The sequence below is a fragment of the Lepus europaeus genome, chromosome 4 (assembly GCF_033115175.1).
Source record: "Lepus europaeus isolate LE1 chromosome 4, mLepTim1.pri, whole genome shotgun sequence".
Classification (NCBI taxonomy): Eukaryota; Metazoa; Chordata; class Mammalia; order Lagomorpha; family Leporidae; genus Lepus; species Lepus europaeus.
This window is the reverse complement of record NC_084830.1, coordinates 66122252-66143603: the sequence shown is the minus strand read 5'-3', so window position 1 is coordinate 66143603 and position 21352 is coordinate 66122252. Positions and strand designations below refer to the sequence as shown.

The window sequence follows — 21352 nt, the reverse complement described above, 5'->3', positions numbered from 1 at the left end:
TCATTATTTTTAAGCACTTATATATTCATTTATTAGAAAGGCACAGTGACAGTGAGGGAGAGGAAGATCTTCCATCCACTGGTCCACTCCCCAGTGGACACAACAGCTCCTGAAACTAGGAGCCAGGAACTCCATCCAGGTGTCCCATGTGTGTGGCAGGGGTCCAAGTACTTGGGACATCTGCTGCTGCTTCTCAGTCATATTAGCAGAAAGCTGGATTGGAAGTGGAACAGCAGGGACATGAACTGGCACTCCGATATGGGATGTCAGCATTGCAAATGGCAGCTTAATTAGCTGTACCACAATGCCGGCCATAAGTATCTTAAAAATTCAACCAAAATCCAACTTACAATCTGTTCAAACCGCGAACATAAACTTCATGAAAGCAACTTCTCTTTTTTACATTTTTATTCACAGTGGTTACATTAATACTTGGAACCTAAGTGCCTATTGAATGGAAGTTGAACTATAACATCTTATTTTTCAAGCAAGATGCTTATTACATAACAACTGTTTTGTTTTTGTTTTTGACAGGCAGAGTGGATAGTGAGAGAGAGAGACAGAGAGAAAGGTCTTCCTTTTTGCCGTTGGTTCACCCTCCAATGGCCACTGTGGCCGGCGCATCGTGCTGATCCGAAGCCAGGAGCCAGGTGCTTCTCCTGGTCTCCCATGCAGGTGCAGGGCCCAAGCACTTGGGCCATCCTCCACTGCCTTCCCGGGCCATACCAGAGAGCTGGCCTGGAAGACGGGCAACCGGGATAGAATCCGGCGCCCCAACCGGGACTAGAACCCAGTGTGCCAGCGCCGCAAGGCAGAGGATTAGCCTGTTAAGCCACGGTGCCGGCCAACAACTGGGTTTTTCAAGACATTTAAGTTAAGATTTGGGGCAAACCAATGCTCAATCTGATTTGATATTATTGCTATGGGTTAAAAAGGATCTGGCTTCTTTACTCAGCAGACATTTAAATTCCAAGGTTGTGGACCGGCTTATGTTGGGGGCTGGAGGCTTGATTTAATTAACGTGTTTAGAAGGTGAATCTAGTGAGAGATCCTAGTTTCTTTTAGGCTATGTCCTCAGAAGGTGGTTTTTTGCAAGAGGGTTGCTTATATAAGCCTGAGTTGGGCCTAGCCACTCATCTCCCTGCTTTTGTTTGCCAGGTGATCATTTCTCCCTACATGTTCCGTCACTGACCACCTCATCAGTTAGCAAAACCAATGGGTCCGTCTGATCTTGGACTGTGAACCACCAAAGGTGTAAGCCAAAATACATCTCCTTCCATCATTAGTAGCATATTTCAGGTATTTAGTTGTAGTGAGAAAAGCCTAATACAATCATTTTAAGAGTTTAAAAGATTTACCTGTTTATTTAGTTGAAAGGCAGAGACTGAAAAGGGAGAGAAAAAAAAGATCTTCCATTAGTTCCATTGTCCAAATAGCTACAATACCCAGATCTGGGGCAGGCCAAAGCCAGGAGCCAGGGACTCCATCCTGGTCTCTAACATGGGTAGTAGGGACCCAAGTACTTGGGCCATATTTTAGTGCCGTCCCAGACAAATTAGTAGGGAGCTGAATTGCAGGGAGCAGCTGGGACTTGAATCAGTACTCGAATCTGGCTTAAAAATAAATGCCTGGGTGAGGGTTGTGGTGTAGTGGGTTAGCCTAATACTTGGAATGTCTGCATCCCCAGGATCGAATTCTGCCTCCAAATTGGATACAGTTTCTTGCTAATTCACACCTGGAAGGCAGCAGATAATGCCTCAAGTACTTGAGTACGTGATACCCATGTGGGAGAACTGGGTGCAGTTCCTGGTTCCTGGCTTCAGCCTAGCCTAGTTCTGGGTGTTGCAGGCATTTAGAGAGTGAACCAGCAGATCTCTCTCTCTCCCCCCATATCTCTGTTGCTCTGCCTTTCAATTAAACTTTTTTTTTTTTTTGACAGGCAGAGTTAGAGAGAGACAAAGGTCTTCCTTTTCCGTTGGTTAACCAAAATGGCTGCTAAGGCAGGAGCGCTGCACCAATCCAAAGCCAGAAGCCAAGTGCCTCCTCCTGGTCTCCCATGCGGGTGCAGGTGCCCAAGCACTTGGGCCATCCTCCACTGCCTTCTCGGGCCACAGCAGAGAGCTGGCCTGGAAGAGGAGCAACTGGGACTAGAATCCGGGGTGCCAGCGCTGCAGGCGGAGGATTAGCCAAGTGAGCCACAGCACTGGCCTCAATTAAGCTTTTAAAAACAAATAAATGCAGAGCCTGTGTTGTGGTGTAGTGGATAAGGAAACCGCCTGCAGTGCTGGCATCCCATGTGGGTGTCGGTTCGAGTCCAGGCTGCTCCACTTCCAATCCAGCTCTCTGCTATGCTGGGAAAACAGTACAAGATAGCCCAAGTCCTTGGGCCCCTGAACCCACGTGGGAAGACCCAGAGAAAGCTCCTGGCTCCGAGCTTCAGATTGGTGCAGCTCTGGCCATTGTGGCCAACTGGGGACTGACCCAGTGGATGTAAGACCTTTCTCTCTCTCTCCCTCTCCTTCTCTATCTAACTCTGACTTTCAAATAAATAAATACATCTTTAAACAAAACAAATAAATGCTATTATTTTGGAAAGTAACTTAAAAATATTTTTCACATGGTTATTTAGCTAAAAGTTCATTTATTAGTTTTAAGTGAAAAATACAGAGAAAAATGAATGAAAAAATATACAAATTATCTTGATATGTGTTGCTACATACTGTACTAACCTCTGATACTGCACAAAACTATCAGTATGCTTGCTGTTAATATATGCCCTGAATCAAAGGCTAGATGGAGACCTAATAAGCAGGGTTCTTCAGGCCAGCTGTCCTCAGTAGCCCCCAGCTTTCATATTTAAGCTGCCTTAAGTAACTGCAGATTTCTGAAAATGTAAGAAGACAACTGGGAAGTGTCTGATGGTGATAGACTGAAGCTCTTAACAAACAGTTTCAGAGAAAAGCTTATAGCCACAACCGAGGTATCAGAACTTTAGGCTGAAAACAATAGGGTCTGTCCATTGTCAGATTATATTATGTCTTCTCTGAAAATAAATTCACACTCATCCCAGAGTCTCCAAAATCTTTTATTTTTAGAGTCCAATTTCTTTCTAGGAAGCAGCAAAATCGAAAAGTGTTCTTAGTAGTCATCTTACAAAACTGCCCATTATTATTGACATGGAAAACTGAATGCAGTGATTTTTTAAAAAAGATTTATTTATTTATTTTAAAGTCAGAGTTAGAATGCAATGATTTTTTAAATAATAATACATTTAATGTAGAATCAAGAGATATCCAGTGGTTAGAATTTAGTCATGCCTGGGAAGGAAGAGAAGACAGTGGCTAAACACATGCCTTATAAAAGAAAACTAATTGGTATACTTCGGATGACTAACATTAAGGATTTAGTATAACACATTTTTCCTCAGAGGAAACAATTTTAAAGAGTATTCACTTCAGACATTTCAATTCCTGATTTCAGTGGCTGCACACTGTGTACCTCTGTTCCACATTTAGGACAAGTAAAGTACATGTCAAATAAGAAACTGCTCTTAGCACAGAAATAACAGAAAACATGCTCACATCCTATGGTATGAGGCATAGTGGGCCACTCTCCACACAGAGAACATTCTTTGCCACTGGTGGCTAGTGTGCTGTCACTATTAGGAGCACCAGTAAGAGGGATGCACCATGAAGATAACTTGGCTTTTAACTTCTGGATATTGATAAGTGGTAAAAGAAAAATCAGAAACTCTGCAAAACCATGCCAGAGAAGTTCCCTATTCATATACTCAAAGCCAACTTCTCGGACGTTTTGGGGCTTGCAAAACACAGAACGAATGCCTAGGAGACGTTCTGTCAAAGTTGCAAACTTTCCCCTTTGAAGGAAAATCAAAAAATTAATCAACTCACCCAATTTCAAAAGTCCCACCACAAAATTCACAGACTGCTTGACTTTCCCGAATGATGCTAAGTGACGGTTTCGAAACAAATCATAGCATCGTTCTTCTAACCACCTCCCACCAACTGTACAAACAGCATACCAGAGCTTTTGATTTTTACTTGGTGGTTGATACTTCAGATTCGAAGAAAAATCATTTTTGTACCGAATATTCAAAACTGACTGTCCCACAGTGGCATTTTTGGAGTAGATGGTGAACCTCCACAGGAAAAGCCACAAGAATGCTTTCACTTCTGGTTCAAAGTGGGCTAACAGCCCTGGCTTAAATCCATGAAAGCACTGAGTAAACTGGGACCAAACTAGCTGCTCCAGGGCCTTGTTTAGTTCAAGTGCATCCAGCTGACTTATTCTTAACACTCTATTTGCACTCTTTGTATTCTCTTCTTTGGGAGCCATGTCTTCTCTGAAGGTCTCTAGGAAAAAATAATTAGAGAATATCATTAAGCATTCATAATGTTATGGGCCCTTCCGTCCTATAAGAATAGTGCAGTGAATAATCGCTTCATCAAACTCCTCTCTCTCTTTCCTTTCTTCCTTTTCCTCCTTCATTTTGTTTCTTTTTTTCTTGACCTTCCTCATCAAGGTACAACAATTACTTAGAGACAGAGAGGCAGACCTTATGTCCACAAACATAGTTCCATACCCTTTGGTCAGATATTCTAGTAGGGAGACAACAAAATCCTAAAGCTAACACTGATGAAGCTGGGTAATAATGGAAATATATATATAAATGCAATACATACAAAGATCTATATGGAACCTTCCAATTATGGTTAAATAAAGACCTGTTTAATTTTCAGCATTCCTACTGATTTCAAAAAGTTAGTTTCTTTAATATATTTTAATTTGTAAAGGAAAGTAAAATAAATAAATAATACTTCTAGTCATATTAGAATATGAATATTAGTAAATCTTAGCATTAAGCACTAAGGAAAGGCTGGCATTGTAGTGCTCTGGGTTAAGCCACATCCTTCAATGCTGGCATCTGGGCTTCAGTTCCAGACCTGGCTGCTCCACTTCTGATCCAGCTCCCTTCTAATGTGCCTGGGAAAGCAGCAGAGGATGGCTCAAGTCCTTGGGCCCCTGCACTCACATGGGAGATCCAGAAGCAGCTTTGGGCTCCTGGCTTCAGCATGGCCCAGCCCTTGTTGTTGCAGCCAGTGGAAGGAAGTGAACCAGTGGAAGGAAGATTCTCTCTCTCTCTGGTTCTTTCCTTCTCTCGCTCTGTAACTCTGCTTTCATATAAATAAATACATCTTTTTTTAAAAAAAGCACTAAGGATACTAAAATATAGACAGCACATCAAGAATAAAAAACTATTATATAAAAATAGGTACTAGGATAATTTTGTAAACACATTAGGGAAACAAATGGGTGCTAAAGGACAAATGTTTTAAAAATCATTAAAAGCTGACTATGTTAGCTAGGTAGGGTTGACTGACTCAGAACACACTTATTAAATATCTATCATGTACAAGCTGATGCAATTAAAACAGGCCCTGTTAACTGAATATATAGATCAATGTAGATATTTAAATTTTATTAATGTATTGGCAAATCCAAACTATGACCAAAAACCATGCTTAAATGTAGTTTCTAAAATATTCCCTCTGTTTGATCTCATTTATAGATGGAGTCTAAAGAAACTGAACTGACAAAAGCTAAAGTGTAATTATGGCTCCTAATGGATGAGGGGTGGGAAAAGATGTTGGTCAAAGGGTACACATTTTCAGTGATATAATGAAAATGTTTTGGGGAGCTCAGATATAAGAAGGTGACTGTAGTTAACAACACTATATTGTTTATATGAAACTTTCTAAGAAAGTACATCTTAAATGTCCTCATCACACACACATAGATACAAGCAGACACATAAAATACACATACACATAAATGGCAAATACTACGGATGATGAAGGATGTATGTGAACTAACTTGACTATGGTAGTCATTTCACACGCATATGTATATGAAATCATCATGCTCTACTCTTTTAATACCTACAGATTTCGTCAGTTATGCTTCAATAAAGCTAGGGAACAAAACAAAATAAGGTAAAATGGGTCCTCAACACATCTAAGTGCATGGTCATGATCTGCAGGTCTCTGCAGGTCTCTGCCCAAGGCACTAACAAAAAGAACAGTTACATAGGGAGGCATGGATCCTGCTGAACTTCACGGCCACTGATGGCCATTTATCTTAGATGTGGACGTATCATTTCACTGAAGCTCTGTTTCTTCAAATGCAAAACAAAAAGTCTGAAACAAAATGACCTTTCAAATTCTGTTATTTTATTATCGTTACTAAAAAAAAAAAAAAAAGATGTTCAATGTAATTTTAGAAGATAAAAAGACTGAAAACTCATCATAAAAATGTTTACTTATTGAAACCAGGAATATATTTGATAACATTAAAATGTTTATGAGAGGCAAGTTTTACCATTACCTAGGGGTTCTATGTGACTTAGTGGCTGAAGACTACATCCTTAATAATTTCAAGTTCAGGAAACAAACATGACCACTGAGTAACAGGTTACTTGGTGTTGTTTTCCAAACAAGTAACATGACAGGAATGGCTTCCTAACCCTTTAAGGCCAATAGCTTTCTGGAAGATCTCACCTTTTTCCCCTTCCTGCAGCTTCCTCAAGACTTGATAGTCTACAGCAAAGACGGTGGGAATTTTTGCTGCAAGTTCTGTGAAATCCTTGCCTCATACTTGCCAGGGGCTACAGAAAAGAAAGAATGGGTTAGAAAGACAGTTCTCTTTCCTCACTCTCCTAACCCAATCCATTATCAAGGACTGCTGATTCTTTGCTCAAAATATTTATCTAATCCATTCAACACTCTATCCTCTAGAAGTCTTTTCCTGAATTCTGGCTGCTCTCCTCTCCTCTATATCAGTTACATCCAATTGGTCTATTTGACCTTTGGCTTTTTTCAATGAATTTCTTCACATTGCAATGGTTCTAAAAGGCAACTTCCTTGAACCTACCCACAGTTTGCTTTCTTTCCTAATGAACTGATAACTAGTCATGAAGTGCCACCTTCTCTTGTTCACTAGTGGACTTTACTGTCTGTCTCCTTTGTACAGATGTGTGTTCCCATTCTTTAACTGAAAAACTCAATACTAAGGTTTTAAGTACAGATGAACAGTTCTTAACTGAAACGCTTGAGATTAAAAGTGATTAAGATTTTGGAGCTCACTGGATTTTGGAATACATGCATAGATTTCACTGACTGAGCAACCCTAATTAAAAAATCCTAAGTGTGAAATGCTCCAAAATCTTTGGGGAGTCTTGTTGGTGCTTGAAATGTTTTAGATTTTGGGACATTTTGGATTTCAGATTAGGGATGATCAACCTGTATTGCTATAGACATCACTTTCGTCTGACTCTCCAAATTTGGGCTAGCTGCCCCTTCTAGGTGTTCCATTGGCTCTGTTCTTCCTCTTTCAGGGTCTCTATGTACTATACATGGACTACTTTTTAATTGTCCATTTCCTCCACTAGAAGATATGCACTGTTGTAAAGATTATTTGAGCTTTATCACTGGCAAAGCACAGTAGCTATCATGGTTCCTGGAACATAGAGGGCATTTTATATATACTGGATGAAAAGATAAGTGAACAGGATGAAAGCCTGAAGTTTGTGAAGGGAAGAAAATATAAATTCCCATCCATTAAACTTCAAAGGTACTTCAAATCAGCATATTCAGAATTTTGATGATTAGTTATTTCAACATGTTTGTGTTTTATCTGCTATTCAGTTAACATGTTGGAGCAGTGATATAATGGCACAATATAGTTTCGATCCTTGTACGGCCTGTATTCTATCAGAATGAGAGAAGGAGGAAAATAAGTCTGTGCTGTATAAAATGACAAGGCAATTATAGTTAGGTGCAATAAGGGATATGTAAGGCACTATGTTTACAACTATACTTCAGAGCTCAGAGAAGGCTTCCTGGAAGAGGAAAATTCTAAGGAGCTACCTAAAGGATAGTGTCAACCTGGTGAAGGAGGGTAAGAATTTTGTTCCAAGGAGAGAAAAGGACCATGAGAGATGCAAGGGCAAGAGATAATACAGGACCGGAAAGCAGATTCTAAAGGCCCTAAACCCCATGTCCCAGGAGGATGTATTTTATCAAGATGACCATGGGGGAGTCTTTGAATAATTGTATGCAAAGAATTCATCAGATTTGTATTTCAGACTGTTTGATCACTCTGAGAGTAGATTAGAGGCTGAGGGAAAGACTGGTAGCAAGAGAGCATTTAAGACATTGTTAAAATGTATATAAAGATAATTGAAAATGAATCTTGATGAAGAATGGGATGGGAGAGGGAGTGGGAGATGGGATGGTTTCAGGTGGGAGGGAGGTTATGGGGGGAAAAGCCACTATAATCCAAAAGTTGTACTTTCGAAATTTATATTTATTAAATAAAAGTTTAAAAAAATTCACTTGTAAAAAAATAAAATCAACACTAAAAAAATCTTATAAACTAACCCAAATCTAATATCTTTTGCTCACACTGACCATATTAACTTTTTCTTATCTTATTATTACCCTAGGATAAAGCTGTCAGACCTAAACTAACCTAATCCTGTCTCCAACTTTGTAACAGTGTACGCCACCCTTTCCCAAGGCAGCCTGTAATTCCAGACCATCTTCGGACCTGTCTTAGTGCATCCTTTCTTGTACCTAACCCACCTATCTTTTCTTCCCATCGATTCCCACTGTTCTAGACTAGCTGCCCTTTATATTGCAACTGTATTTCAACACTCTCCATTAAACCCTTACCCATAAGCTCGGTCCATTATTACTACTGTGAACTCCTCAAGCCATTGTACTGTGACAACAATCATGAGAATACATCGTCTTCCCCTAATCTGAATGCAAGCTAGTTCAGGGAAAGAAATGTTATCTCACATTTCAAAAGTACTGCCATCCACAAAGTGACCTTGATTCCTCACTCAGTTTCCCTTAAGCAAACTTCTACGGTCATTCAGGATGTGTGGGAAAATATTAAATCTAACTCTTCTATTGAAATAACATCTATAAAACTGCATCTTCCTCAGATTTCATATTATGTGGTCACCAACACAGTGAAAATTTCATACTATGAAACTACTCATGAAAAGCTCTAACCATACCAGATATCAATATAAATCTAATATAACCAGTAATCCCCCTACCCTCACTCATGCATCAATACTGTACTAGATAGATTGCTATTATTTTAGCTGAGTGCCAGATGAAATATTTGGCCTACCTTAGATGGCCAGTTGTGTTAATTTATATATCTTTAAACACTAGCGTTGTAACAGTTCCAGACTGTGGCTGATGAATATCTTACTCTTACAGGTCTAGAATTTACCACAAAGTCACCTAGTTGTTGCTCCATAAATGCTTATTGAACTTATATAGTAGAATTAGTAGGTTAGAAGCCAATTAATGTAATAGCCGAATATTGTGTGCGAGCATTTGGATGAGGTTCCTTACTGATATTTAATGAGGAACTGTTAAGACAGTGGTTTCTAGAGGAATGTTCTATTTCAAATCTCTTGTTTCTGGAGAAATCATACTTAAAAACATTTAGTAATGATAGAAATTTTAATGACAGCCAGAAAAGGAGACTTAACACAGTCTTCAACTGATCTAACATTTAACAATACTTAAAAAAAAAACAAAAAACAAAAAAACTTCTTTCTCATCCCTTCTGTTACAGTTTAACATTTTCCCTCATGCCTGGCCTCAACATAGATTAGGAACAGCTGGGCCCACTTTCCTCCCTACATAAGGTTCTTTAATAAACCAAAAGACCATTATTAAACTGTTCTTCAGCCTTTGCTCATCCAGATGAATAATCTGTTTCTCTATTTTTTCTTAGTTTTTATTTCCCAACATTTTTATCCTTTTTTGATTTATTTGAGTTACACACACACACACAGAGGACACTGTCCACTTCATATCACAGTTCATTAAATTAGGATACCTTTGTTCTACTGTACATGTGTCTACAGACAACTGTGATAGGGTGGAAAATGCATATTTAATGTCAAACAGGCCTGGGCTCTAAATTCCAGTCTGTAACTTCCTTGCTCTGTGATCTTAAAAAATTAATTACCTTTGGATTCTTTTTCTTAAAGCTTGAAATAACAGCTACCTCACAAAGTTGTTGAGATTAAACCAGATAATGCTATGAAAGTGGTTTGGAAACTGTGAAGCAGTATCGTTATGACCCTATTGCTGCTTTGGTAAAGGAATGGCATAATTAAGAAAGAAACTCTTAAGTTGATTTTGGTCAATCTCATTTGAAAAGACTGAAATCTTCATTAGTACTCACACTAATGCTTCAATTAACCTGTGTCAAAATTATTTTTCCAGGAAATATTGACTACACTGTTAAAACATAATGTGGCAGTAAAACTGTGAACATGATGTCACCATTATGTGTGAATGGGAGGCATACAGGAAGGGGCAGACACATGATTCAGTGGGACTCACTGCACTGTTAAGTTGCGTCCTAAGAAGAGATGATGCAGGGGTACTCTAAGAGAACAATAATGGATTCCAGCATGACCTAGTCCCCTAGTTACCTAGTCCCCCATCAACATGGAAGCATTTGCTATCTGGAAGTAAAGAGACCTCAGGAATGCACTCTGATAAAATCTGACTCAGGTGCTTTGCTGCACAGGCAGTCCCAAGGCAAGCATCCAACCTTGGGTTCCTCACCAACTTAACTGCCTTCAGTTCCTCCGCTTCTCAAACCTGACCCCCACCGCTCACTTCCTGGCAAGTACAGCTATTGTAGAACACTGGCTTTTGAGAAGGGAAGCATCAGAACTAGAAGAAACATGAAATCAATATAACTAGACATACTATTAATCAGATTAGGGAATCCTATTCCCTCCATTGAAGTACAATGAGATTTATCCACAAAAGGTATGAAGCACAAAAAATACATAAATGCCTTTAAGTCACATAACATTATTCTCAACATAATCCAAGCAGTTTGTGTTTTAGTAAATTATAATTCTATGGCAAATGGTTACTCAGTGTAACCAATATTAATTGAGCACCTTTCAAATGACAGGCACTCTAGGTACCAGGGATTCAACAGAAATATTTAACTAACAGCTTCCTTTTATTCAAGCATTTTTAAGAAATAGGATGTTACTGTAATCAGGACTGGTCAATGATCTTCGAAGCAAAGAATGGATCCTAAAATGTGAAAACACGGTAAGAGTCATAAAACTTCCCAGGCAGAAAACAGAACAAATGATATATAGGGCACAGGAACAGGTTGTGCAAAGGCCCAGGAACATCCAAGCTCCTGGTCATGGTCTAGCAGGGAATATGGGAATGGCTGTTTAATGATCAATGTGGTTCCATCTGTCACTTGGAATCAGAGACAATTCATTAGCTATGAGGAAGCAGAACATGAAAGCAGGAGAGACTGGCTGAAGAGTCAACCCAGCCACACTGTAGAAAGCACCTGTATTAAGAAAAATGCATTGATTCTTTGGGCATGAATAATCATTGAAGAGAAACAACACAAAATGGGATATAAATTTTCTAGATTAATCTGATGGCAAAGTTCAACAAGACTGAATAGATGAAAACAGGGCTCCTGCAACAGTTCAAGGGCCTAATTCAAGATACTGACAATGGGGGCCATGCAAAGAGACATATAAAAATGAGTAATTAAAATTATAATTTCCACTATATAATATTAATGTTTAGTGAAGGATTTTACTATGTTAACGATATGTGAAAAAAGATGCAAAAATCAAACCCAGATAAAAGTATGGCCTCCACTAGGGTTGGTGTGATTAACTTGTCACATAAATACGTTTAAAACAAAATGATCCTATGCTAAAAACTATTAAAGAGGTCTCCTGCTGACGTTTTATCACTAGATATGTCACACTGCTTTTCTTTCACAGAAAAAAAAAAGCAACTGAAAATTTGTTTACTAAGACCAACAATATATGACCTTGTCCCTTAAATAACTCAAGCTGTCATGCTTTTCATTCTCCCCAAATATAAACACTGTCATCTCTATCACATTCTAAAACTGAAACAAATGACTATCTTACTAAGGAAGGAGGAATTTTTCAGGATGTATTTTAGAGCTTTTATTGAATACAGCACAAATCATGAATGAATATATTTTATTTAAAAACATGTTATTGACAGAAATCTATCAATAATAATGTGGGTATTGTCAAGGGCCTGTCAATGTTAACATAATTATGATTAAAGGAATAACATGGATTTTAGCTATAATACCAAGTAACATCTTCTACATTGCTGCTATCAATACACACATTATTATTGACTTGTTCCTAGACTCTCAGTACTAGATGTATTACCATTAGGCATATTTGTCAATGCATACTGCCTACAAAAATTCTACACTTAAATTTACAGTCTTATAAACTTTTGTCAGCAGAAGCATGTGATTCCCAAGCAATCTCAAAAGTATCAATCCCATCCATATACCCCCTGCAGGCTATTCTTTTCCAGCTCAACAATAATCCATTCATTTCTAGTGTAACAGTGTCACTGTCACACTAAAGAGTTCCAGCAATCAAAGTAGATGAGACCAGGTATTCATTTTTTTCCTCTACGTTTTTAAAAGTTTTAAACTAACCTTTCATATGATGAGGTTATGTGAATAAAATTTTATGACTGGAGACCTGAAGTTTTGAACCTACATTCTATTTTATTTCCTTTGTGTAATCAGATAGATTTACTGTCCATTGTATTGAAATCAATACTAATAAATGGGACATGTATCAAAAGGGATTTAACAGGACACCAATTTCTAGAACACATTTCAAACATGGGGAAAGGAAAAAAAAAAAAGCTATGGTTGAAACCCATTGGGATACTGTGATCCCTGGTACTAAGAATGGGTTTAGAAATCAACAGTTCTAAACTCAAATCCCACTTCTGCCACAGTCTTGCTAAGTGAATTGTCATTACTCTTTTGTTCCTCTCTTTCATCATATTTAAGGTAAATTTCAATAGTTTAAAATATTGATGTTATAAATCCCAATCGTGCTCATTTGGTTATAGCCAAGACATGATGGACACCAGATTAATGACTCTTAACTTCAATGCAATCCTTATCAAAATCCAAGTAGGACTTTTCTCTTGAAGTATAGTAATAGGTACAGGGCAAAATGTTTCTATCTGAAAGATAAGCTTAAAGATAGCATAGCTTTCTAAAAAAGATGAACAGTGATAAAAACTTGTCCAAGCAGAGGGGAAAATATGTTTTTCATTTGGAAAAAGGAAGAAACTCAACATAAATCCTAACCACAACTTTTGAGACAATAATTAGTTCTACACTACTGAGTAGTAATATTTTTTTTTAAAGATTTTATTTATTTTATTTGAGAGGTAGAGTTACAGACAGTGAGATGGAGAGACAGAGAGAAACGTCTTCCCTCCATTGGTTCACTCCCCAAATGGCTGCAACGGCTGGAACTGTGTCGATCCAAAGCCAGGAGCCAGGTGCTTCTTCCCGGTCTCTCAAGCGGGTGCAGGGGCCCAAGGACTTAGGCCATCCTCCACTGCTCTCCCAGGCCATAGCAGAGAGCTGGACTGGAAGAGGAGCAACCGGGACTAGAACGCAGTGCCCATATGGAATGCCAGCACTGCAGGCGGAGGATTAACCTACTGCGCCACAACGCCAGCCCCTGCATAGTAATTATTAATTTCAATTATGATATATTCAAGTTACAAAAACTAACATAAGATACTTTCAAAAAATCCTAGAACATAAAATATCTTGGCTAGATTCACAAATAATTATTTTTGAAAATGTTATTTATTTATTTGAAAGGCAGAACAATAGAGAGAGAAGAAGAGATAAAGAGAGATTGTCCATCTGCTGCTTCATCTGATCTTCCATCTGATAGTTGCTTTGGGCCAGACTGAAGCCAGGAGTTGGAAACTCCCCATCTGGGTCTCCCAAGTAGATGGCAGGGACACAAGCACTTGTGCCTTCTTCCATAACTCCCATAACTTTCCCAAGTTCATTAGCAGGGAGCTGAATCAGAAGTGGAGTAGCGGGCACTCAAATTGGCACTGCAACATGAGATGCCACATTGCAAGCAGTAGTTTAACTGGCTGTACCACGATGCCAGCATCCACAAATACATTTTTTTAAACTTTTATTTAATAAATATAAATTTCAAAAGTACAACTTTTGGACTATAGTGGCTTTTCCCCCTGTAACCTCCCTCCCACCCGCAACCATCCCATCTCCCACTCCCTCTCCCATCCCATTCTTCATCAAGATTCATTTTCACTATCTTTATATAAGGAAGATCAACTTAGTATATCCTAAGTAAGATTTCAACAGTTTGCACCCACACAGATACACAAAGTATAGAGTACTGAGTACTAGTTTTACCATTAATTCTCATAGTACAACACATTAAGGACAGAGGTCCTATATGGGGAGTAGGTGCACAGTGACTCCCGTTGTTGATTTAACAATTGACACTCTTATTTATGATGTCAGTAATCACTTGAGGCTCTTGTCATGAGCTGCCAAGGCTATCCAAGCCTCTTGAGTTCACCAACTCTGATCTTATTTAGACAAGGCCATAATCAAAGTGGAAGTTCTCTCCTCCCTTCAGAGAAAGGTATCTCCTTCTTTGATGGTCCATTCTTTCCACTGGGATCTCACTCACAGAGATCTTTCATTTAAGTCATTTTTTTTTTTTTCCAGAGTGTCTTGGCTTTCCATGCCTGAAATACTCTGATGGGCTCTTTAGCCAGATCCGAGTGCCTTAAAGGCTGATTTTGGGGTCCGAGTGCTGTTTAGGGCATCTGCCATTCTATAGTTTGCTGTGTATCCTGCTTCCCATGCTGGATCTTTCCCTCCTTTTTAATTCTATCAGTTAGTATTAGCAGACACTTGTCTTGTTTATGTGATCCCTTTGACACTTAATCCTATCATTATGATCAATTATGAACTGAAACTGATCACTCTGACTAGTAAGATGGCACTGGTACATGCCACTTTGATGGGATTGAATGGGAAACCCCCGGCACTTTTCTAGCTCTACCATTAGGGGTAAGTATGAGTGAGCATGTGCCGAACTGTACATCTCCTCCCTCTCTTATTCCCACTCTTATATTTAACAGGGTTCACTTTTCAGTTAAATTTAAACACCTAAGAATAATTGTGTGTTAATTAAAGAGTTCAACCAATTGTATTAAATAGAACAAAAAAACTACTAAAAGGAATAAAATAGTAATTTGTTCCTCGACAGCCAGGATAAGGGCTGATCAAGTCATTGTTTCTCATAGTGTCCATTTCACTTCAACATGTTTCCTTTTAGGTGCTCAGTTAGTTGTCAACAAATACATTTATTTATTTATTTATCTGACAGGTAGAGTTATAGACAGTGAAAGAGACAGAGAGAAAGTTCTTCCTTCCATTGGTTCACCTCCCAAATGGCCACTATGGCTGGAATTGTGCCGATCCGAATCCAGGAGCCAGGTGCTCCTTTCGGGCTCCCATGCGGGTGCTGGGGCCCAAGCACCTGGACCATGCTCCACTGCTCTCTTTGGCCACAGCAGAGAGCTGGACTGGAAGAGGAGCAATCGGGACTAGAACCGGCACCCATATGGGATGCCGGCGCTGCAGGCAGAGGATTAACCAAGTGAGCCATGGCGCCAGCCCCTACAAATACATTTTTAAGAGAACAGTACAGTACTCACAGTTTTCTGTCAGAAAACTGACACTTCTGAGTCTTTAAGAGAGAAATCATACTGTGAATATAAACAGCACAGATGTCTGAGTAAATATGGATGAAGCACAGTTAAACCGGCTCTGATTAGTTTTGTATTGTAGCTAAGACACGGGAATAGAGTGTATGATCCATGATAGTCATTTTGCTACATCCCTTTTTTTTTTTTTTTAAATTATTTTAAAGACAGAATTATAGAGAGTGGGAAACACACACACATCTTTCATCCACTGGTTCACTCCCCAGTTGGCTGCAGCAATTGGGGATGGACCAAGCTGAAACCAGGAGCCAGGAGCTTCAGCCAGGTCTCCCACATAGGTGGTAGGGGCACACACATTTGAGCTGTCTTCCACTTCCCAGGCATATAAGCAGGGAGCTGGATCAGAAGTGGAACGGTTGAGACTTGAACTGGTGCCCATATGGGATGCTCACATTGAAGGCAGCAGTTTAACCTCCTATACTATATTCTTTACTGGTTAAAAAAGTTTAAAAATCCAAACTATGAAAATCTACCTACCTACCTAAATTTTTTCATGAACTATTTTTAGAAACCTTGGTAGGAGAAGGGAAAAAAACAACAACCACCATTTCTAAGTATAGAAATGGTAATGCTAAATATGAGTTTAGAAAAAGCTAAAAAAAAAGTGAGTAAGTTAGAGGAAGACATTGAGAAAAAGACAGTCTTTATAAAAATAGGGAAGTATTAGGAAGATAGTATGAAAAATTTTGTAACTTTACAACCATATTAAACACACACCACTTAACTGTTATGGAGCTAAAACAACTGATTCTTACAGAGAAATGCCATGTGTAAAATTAAGTATCAAATCATATATTCCTTATAATACTAGGAAAAATTATTTTATAATTTCTACCCTAAAATAAAGAAAAGGGGGCACAGCAAGACTAGTAGACTGGGTAAAATCACCTGGGTAGAAGCTGCAAAGCTATGCTCTGACCAGTGTTCTATACTGACAAGGTTATGATTGACTTAAATAGTAAACATAAACACTTCAGGGTGAGATCACAGGACATGCAGATGGAACTAATTTAAGAGGCTAAGTGTTAAGAGTACAGGAATGGACTATAGCAAAAATCCTAATATAAAGAACAAATAAGAGCCATATGAAATATGAAGCAAGTAGCTCTTTAAAACACTCTGTAGATTTAGGAATGGGCCTTAGAATCAAATTATATAAGAGAATTCTAAATGACTTGATAATTATTGGATCACATATTTATCTGAACCTTTTATGGCACAGGAATGAGGAAAGATCCCCAAAGGAACAAATAAATATAAAAATGAAATAGGAGCAACTCCTATGTCATACACGTTATGTTTAAGGCAGTATATAATTTCTTTATACTATTAAATCCTTGTAAGATGGTACTATCATCTCCACTTTAAGAAACCAAAAATTAAGGCTTGAGAAGTTTAACAGCCTACCTAAGGTAAGGTTGGCATCAGTAAATTTCTGGTAAACACTAGAAAAATTGTGGAACACATGGAAAAAAGTTAGTAGAATGACTATTTAGTAAACTTGGATCAAATGTAATCCCATAGAACTCAGCAAAAAAATAAAAAAATTTAAAAAAAATTTAAAAAAACACTTTCTCCATTAAGATCATTCATAAGACAAAACTACCAGTCAAGCTCTCAAAACTGTATATGGGAGAAGAAATTAAAGGAATGTGGTAGAGTAGCCCAGGCTGCATGAGATATGTCTTATTTACATCCCCTTTCTATGCCTCTATATATGTAGTCAAAGGACCATTCAAAGAGATTAAATGTCAAGTCTGAACAGAGCGAATATGTGAGGTGAAAAATGAGGCTTGAACATTCATTTACCTATAACTGTGTCAGGCTATTTCAGAAAGTTAATAGCCACAGTGAAGGCCGTTGTTGCAGTAGGTTAGACCACTGCTTGGGCAGTCCACAGCCCTACTGTAGTATCTGGAATCAAGTCCTGAGGCTGCTTCCCTTCCAACTTCAGGCTAATGTGTGCCCTGGGAAACAGTGGATGATAGCCCAAGTACCTGGGCCCCTGCCACCTATGTGGGAGACTAGGATGGAGCACCTGGCTTCTGGTTTCAGCCTGCCCCAGTTATTGCAGGCATTTGTGGAGTGAACCAGCAGATCTAAGATCTTCACCCCAATACATCACTCTGCCTTTCACATAAATAAATCTTAAACAAAATTTAAAAAGATGAGTCTACCTGGGTGCAAAAAATTTTGAAAAACCATGCTTTTTTATTTACAGCAAATATTTTCTTCTAGCACTTTCTGAAGTACACCCATAGGTAATGTAAAAGGCAATGCCAGCTCATCCAGGAGCCACTGGGCATAGTTAGGTAGGATCAAAATTGCATTATACTAGAGCTCTTGGTTTTTGTGTTTTAACAATAATAAAAAAAGAAATGACAACTTGGATGGAATTTTGTCTCATCTTATTGACAGGTAAGTAAGAAGAGTGAGTTCTGGGTTTTGATTCCCTAACTGAGGATATGTTGGGGAGAAATTGATTAACAGTCCACAAGGGGAAGGCTAGAGGATGTCAGACATCCTCCTCCCTTGTCTTCACTTTTATGTACAGAAACAATGGGGCTGGATTTCAAAGGGCAGCGCCCATGATGTGGGTAAGGAGACAACTAGCCAGGAGGAGCTGAGAGCTCAAAAAACCCCCTCTCCCCACCCCAGCCCTGCAGCTGAACCTGCTCTGCCAAACTACCATGCCCCTTTTATGCAATGGAGAAAGGCAGTACACAGCATCCACAACTGACAGCTGAAAAGTCATCACCTGCAATGGGGGCAGCCAACTGCATTCACACAATGACCTTCAGCTAATTATAATATTCAAATTACCACAGCTGACACTGTTACTTCCATCAGGGACCCAGACACTTCTGAGATTTCCAAAAAAGGTCAAGGAAATGGGTAGCTTTCAAGCCTCTCCCCACATTCCAGCACCCACGCCTCCAGATCATATAAAGGGATGTCCCTGAACCACACTGGGTACAGTTCGGTCCTGAGCATGCCTACACTCCCTCTCAGGGGTGTACTTTCACTTTGCATTCAAATAAAGTATTCCTCTGCTAACTTTACCTACGTCTCATCCTCAAATTCTCTCATGTCAGAAACAAGAACATGAACCCACCCACTGGATGATATCTTGATCTAGCCATCTCATGTCAACTCAGATCATAGACATGGAGCAGTCTGGGTATTTTCTCCTAAGCCTTATTGTACATTCCAAAAGGAATGGAAGGACATGCAATACTTGGAAGATTTTATCATTTTACAAGAAAGAAATAAAGAGAACATACAACTTGCTTCTTTGATGTCCAACCCTGATTACCAACAGAGGAAAAACATAAATGATTCAGAGTAGAACTTCTGTTCAGATATAAAGATTATATACATGGCACACATTTTCCTTGTGCTACAGCACTCTGAACACATGAATTGTGTACAGGACGAAAGAAACTTTAGAATTATTTGATGTTGTAAGAATGACATGGTTGCTAGGACTAGAGATGTGATGATAGGCAAGTTCCCTAACATCTTTAAAAAGTTTAACTACTGAATATGTAAAATGAAAAATACCTGTCATCTCTTTTGCAAGGATTAGTTTCAGTGCCATATTTAAGTAAAATTTTCATGGCTAAAGTAAAAGGGTATGAAAGAGAGAAGAAAATTAAGAATTGAGAATTTGATTATAAAGAAATAATTAAATTTGGAGCTTATAAAACAAATATGATTGAATATGGACATATTTTTATAAATTACTGTGTATATATACTTTTAAAACTGTAATAATCAAATGAATGCACATTGAATACAAATGAAAGAGAATTTTAAAGCTTGAAGGAAAGGTAGATCATCTAGACTAAGATATGAATGTAATCTTCTTAACAGGAGCCCTGTTATCCAAGCAGAACACAAAAACAGCTGTTCTTGTTAAAAACAGCTGACAGTCCGCTTGCTTTGTCTGTCCCCTGCACAGCTCCTGATAGTTTCCATAGAAATTCTTTCATGGAACAATTTTAAAACCACAGATTTCTCATTTCTAAAAATTAGGATAATAAAGTCAAGAGGCAAAGTTGGTCAAACAAACCAGTCAGGACCAGACTCAATTCTCCTAGTTTACTATTATACCTCCTGTTAACTCTGTCTTTCTGGGGGGGGGGGGGGGTGTTGATAGTCTCTTTTTGACTTTGCAAATAGTTCCACTAGTCTCTTTTTTCAAAACTCTGGTTCAAGATTTTTTAACTCTCATCTTTCTGGATACAAGAAACTGATAATATGGTGAGAATAAAGGGGTTAAAAAAATAGCAGTTCCTCAAGTTCATTCTGTTCAAGTTTAACTAAAAGTAACACATCTGTGGAGGGTTTTAGACTATATAAACACTATGGTGTTAGAGAAGCCTCAGTCTCCTTGTAATTGCTTGAAACTGTCAAAAAATGTTTTTGTAATGGCATCGCAGAATATCAAAACATTTTCGACTTCAACGTTGAGTGAGAACTGGGTCTCACTGTATGAAAATCCCTTTCACTAAGCGTTGTTTGTACATTGTACCTAAGTAAAAACCAAATAAATACAGAAAGCTTAACTTTTAAGGACCTAGAAGAAAAAAATACTAATGATTCTCTTATTCGCAGGTTGATAAATCAGTGCAAAATACACCCAATTCAACACAAGTATTTTACAAGCAAATTCTCAATACTTCTTCCCCTAATAAAGGAACAAGACACCTAAACTGCTTTTAAGTGAATGGACTCCCAAAATGTTGGAAACTTATGCATGCTCTTTTTTTTTTTTTGGTACCCAATATAGCATTTTACATGAACCTTCAGATTTTAAGGAAGGCTTGGATCTGAATGATTCTTAAAGTTGTTCCTAAAAAGTAATTTATTTTCGATCACCAAACGCAAGGGAAAGAACCACGAAGTCACTTCGTGCAATGTAGACGAGGTTCAGTTCTAGTGCGTTTTTGTGTTGTTTTTTTTTTTTTTTAATGGCGCAATCCTAAAAACATTTCTGGTAGTTTATATTCACTGTCTTTCCCAAAATCAATAGACTTGTGTCTTCCCGGAAGACGAAAAGCCAAAAAAAAAAAAAAAAAAAAAAAAAAACCTGGGACATCAAGCACGGAGCGAGAAGCACAAGGTCGTGAAAGTGCGCAACCTCCCAGAGGAGAGCAGGCCCTCCGGTCCGCACTACGGCTTTCGCGGGCAGACACTGACCTTAGGAGTCTGCGAAACGCCCACGCCGCAACTCAAGTGTCCTGAAACATTCTCTGGGAAACTTGCCTTTTCCTAGCAGAATCTGGGTTATCCAGGCTTCCGGAACTCGGGGGCTTCCGGAGTGACGCGGGACCCGGAAGTGGCTAAAAGAAAAATGGGGAAATTGCAGCTAGGAGAACCGCGCTCCTGCGCGCTGCCCAGGCCCCACGGGCCTGCCACTGCAGGAGCCGAAGAGCCGAAGAGCCGAAGAGCCGAAGGGCCGAAGAGCCGAAGAGCCGAAGAGGAAGCTGCGCGCTCAGTGATTGGTCTATTGTATGCTCGAGGAAAACCGTCTCTGATTGGCAGGAGAGTCACGAACCGGTCAGCCAGGGGTC

The 21352-nt window shown here is 38.9% G+C and overlaps 1 protein-coding gene across 1 annotated transcript; it reads right to left on the bottom strand.

The window, feature by feature from the left end:
• Positions 1-422: 422 nt before the first annotated feature.
• PEX2 (peroxisomal biogenesis factor 2) lies at positions 423-21115 on the bottom strand. The gene is made up of 3 exons (XM_062188326.1): positions 20979-21115; positions 6579-6685; positions 423-4373 (listed from the first exon to the last, which is right to left on the bottom strand). Exon 3 carries the CDS (start codon positions 4354-4356, stop codon positions 3439-3441), a length of 918 nt encoding a protein of 305 aa, XP_062044310.1. The 5' UTR covers positions 4357-4373; positions 6579-6685; positions 20979-21115; the 3' UTR covers positions 423-3438.
• Between the last annotated feature and the right edge of the window lie 237 nt (positions 21116-21352).

What these genes read in the sequence shown, in the direction of transcription:
- PEX2 (XM_062188326.1), bottom strand. Translation starts at nt 4,356, where the DNA reads ATGGCTCCCAAAGAAGAGAATACAAAGAGTGCAAATAGAGTGTTAAGA.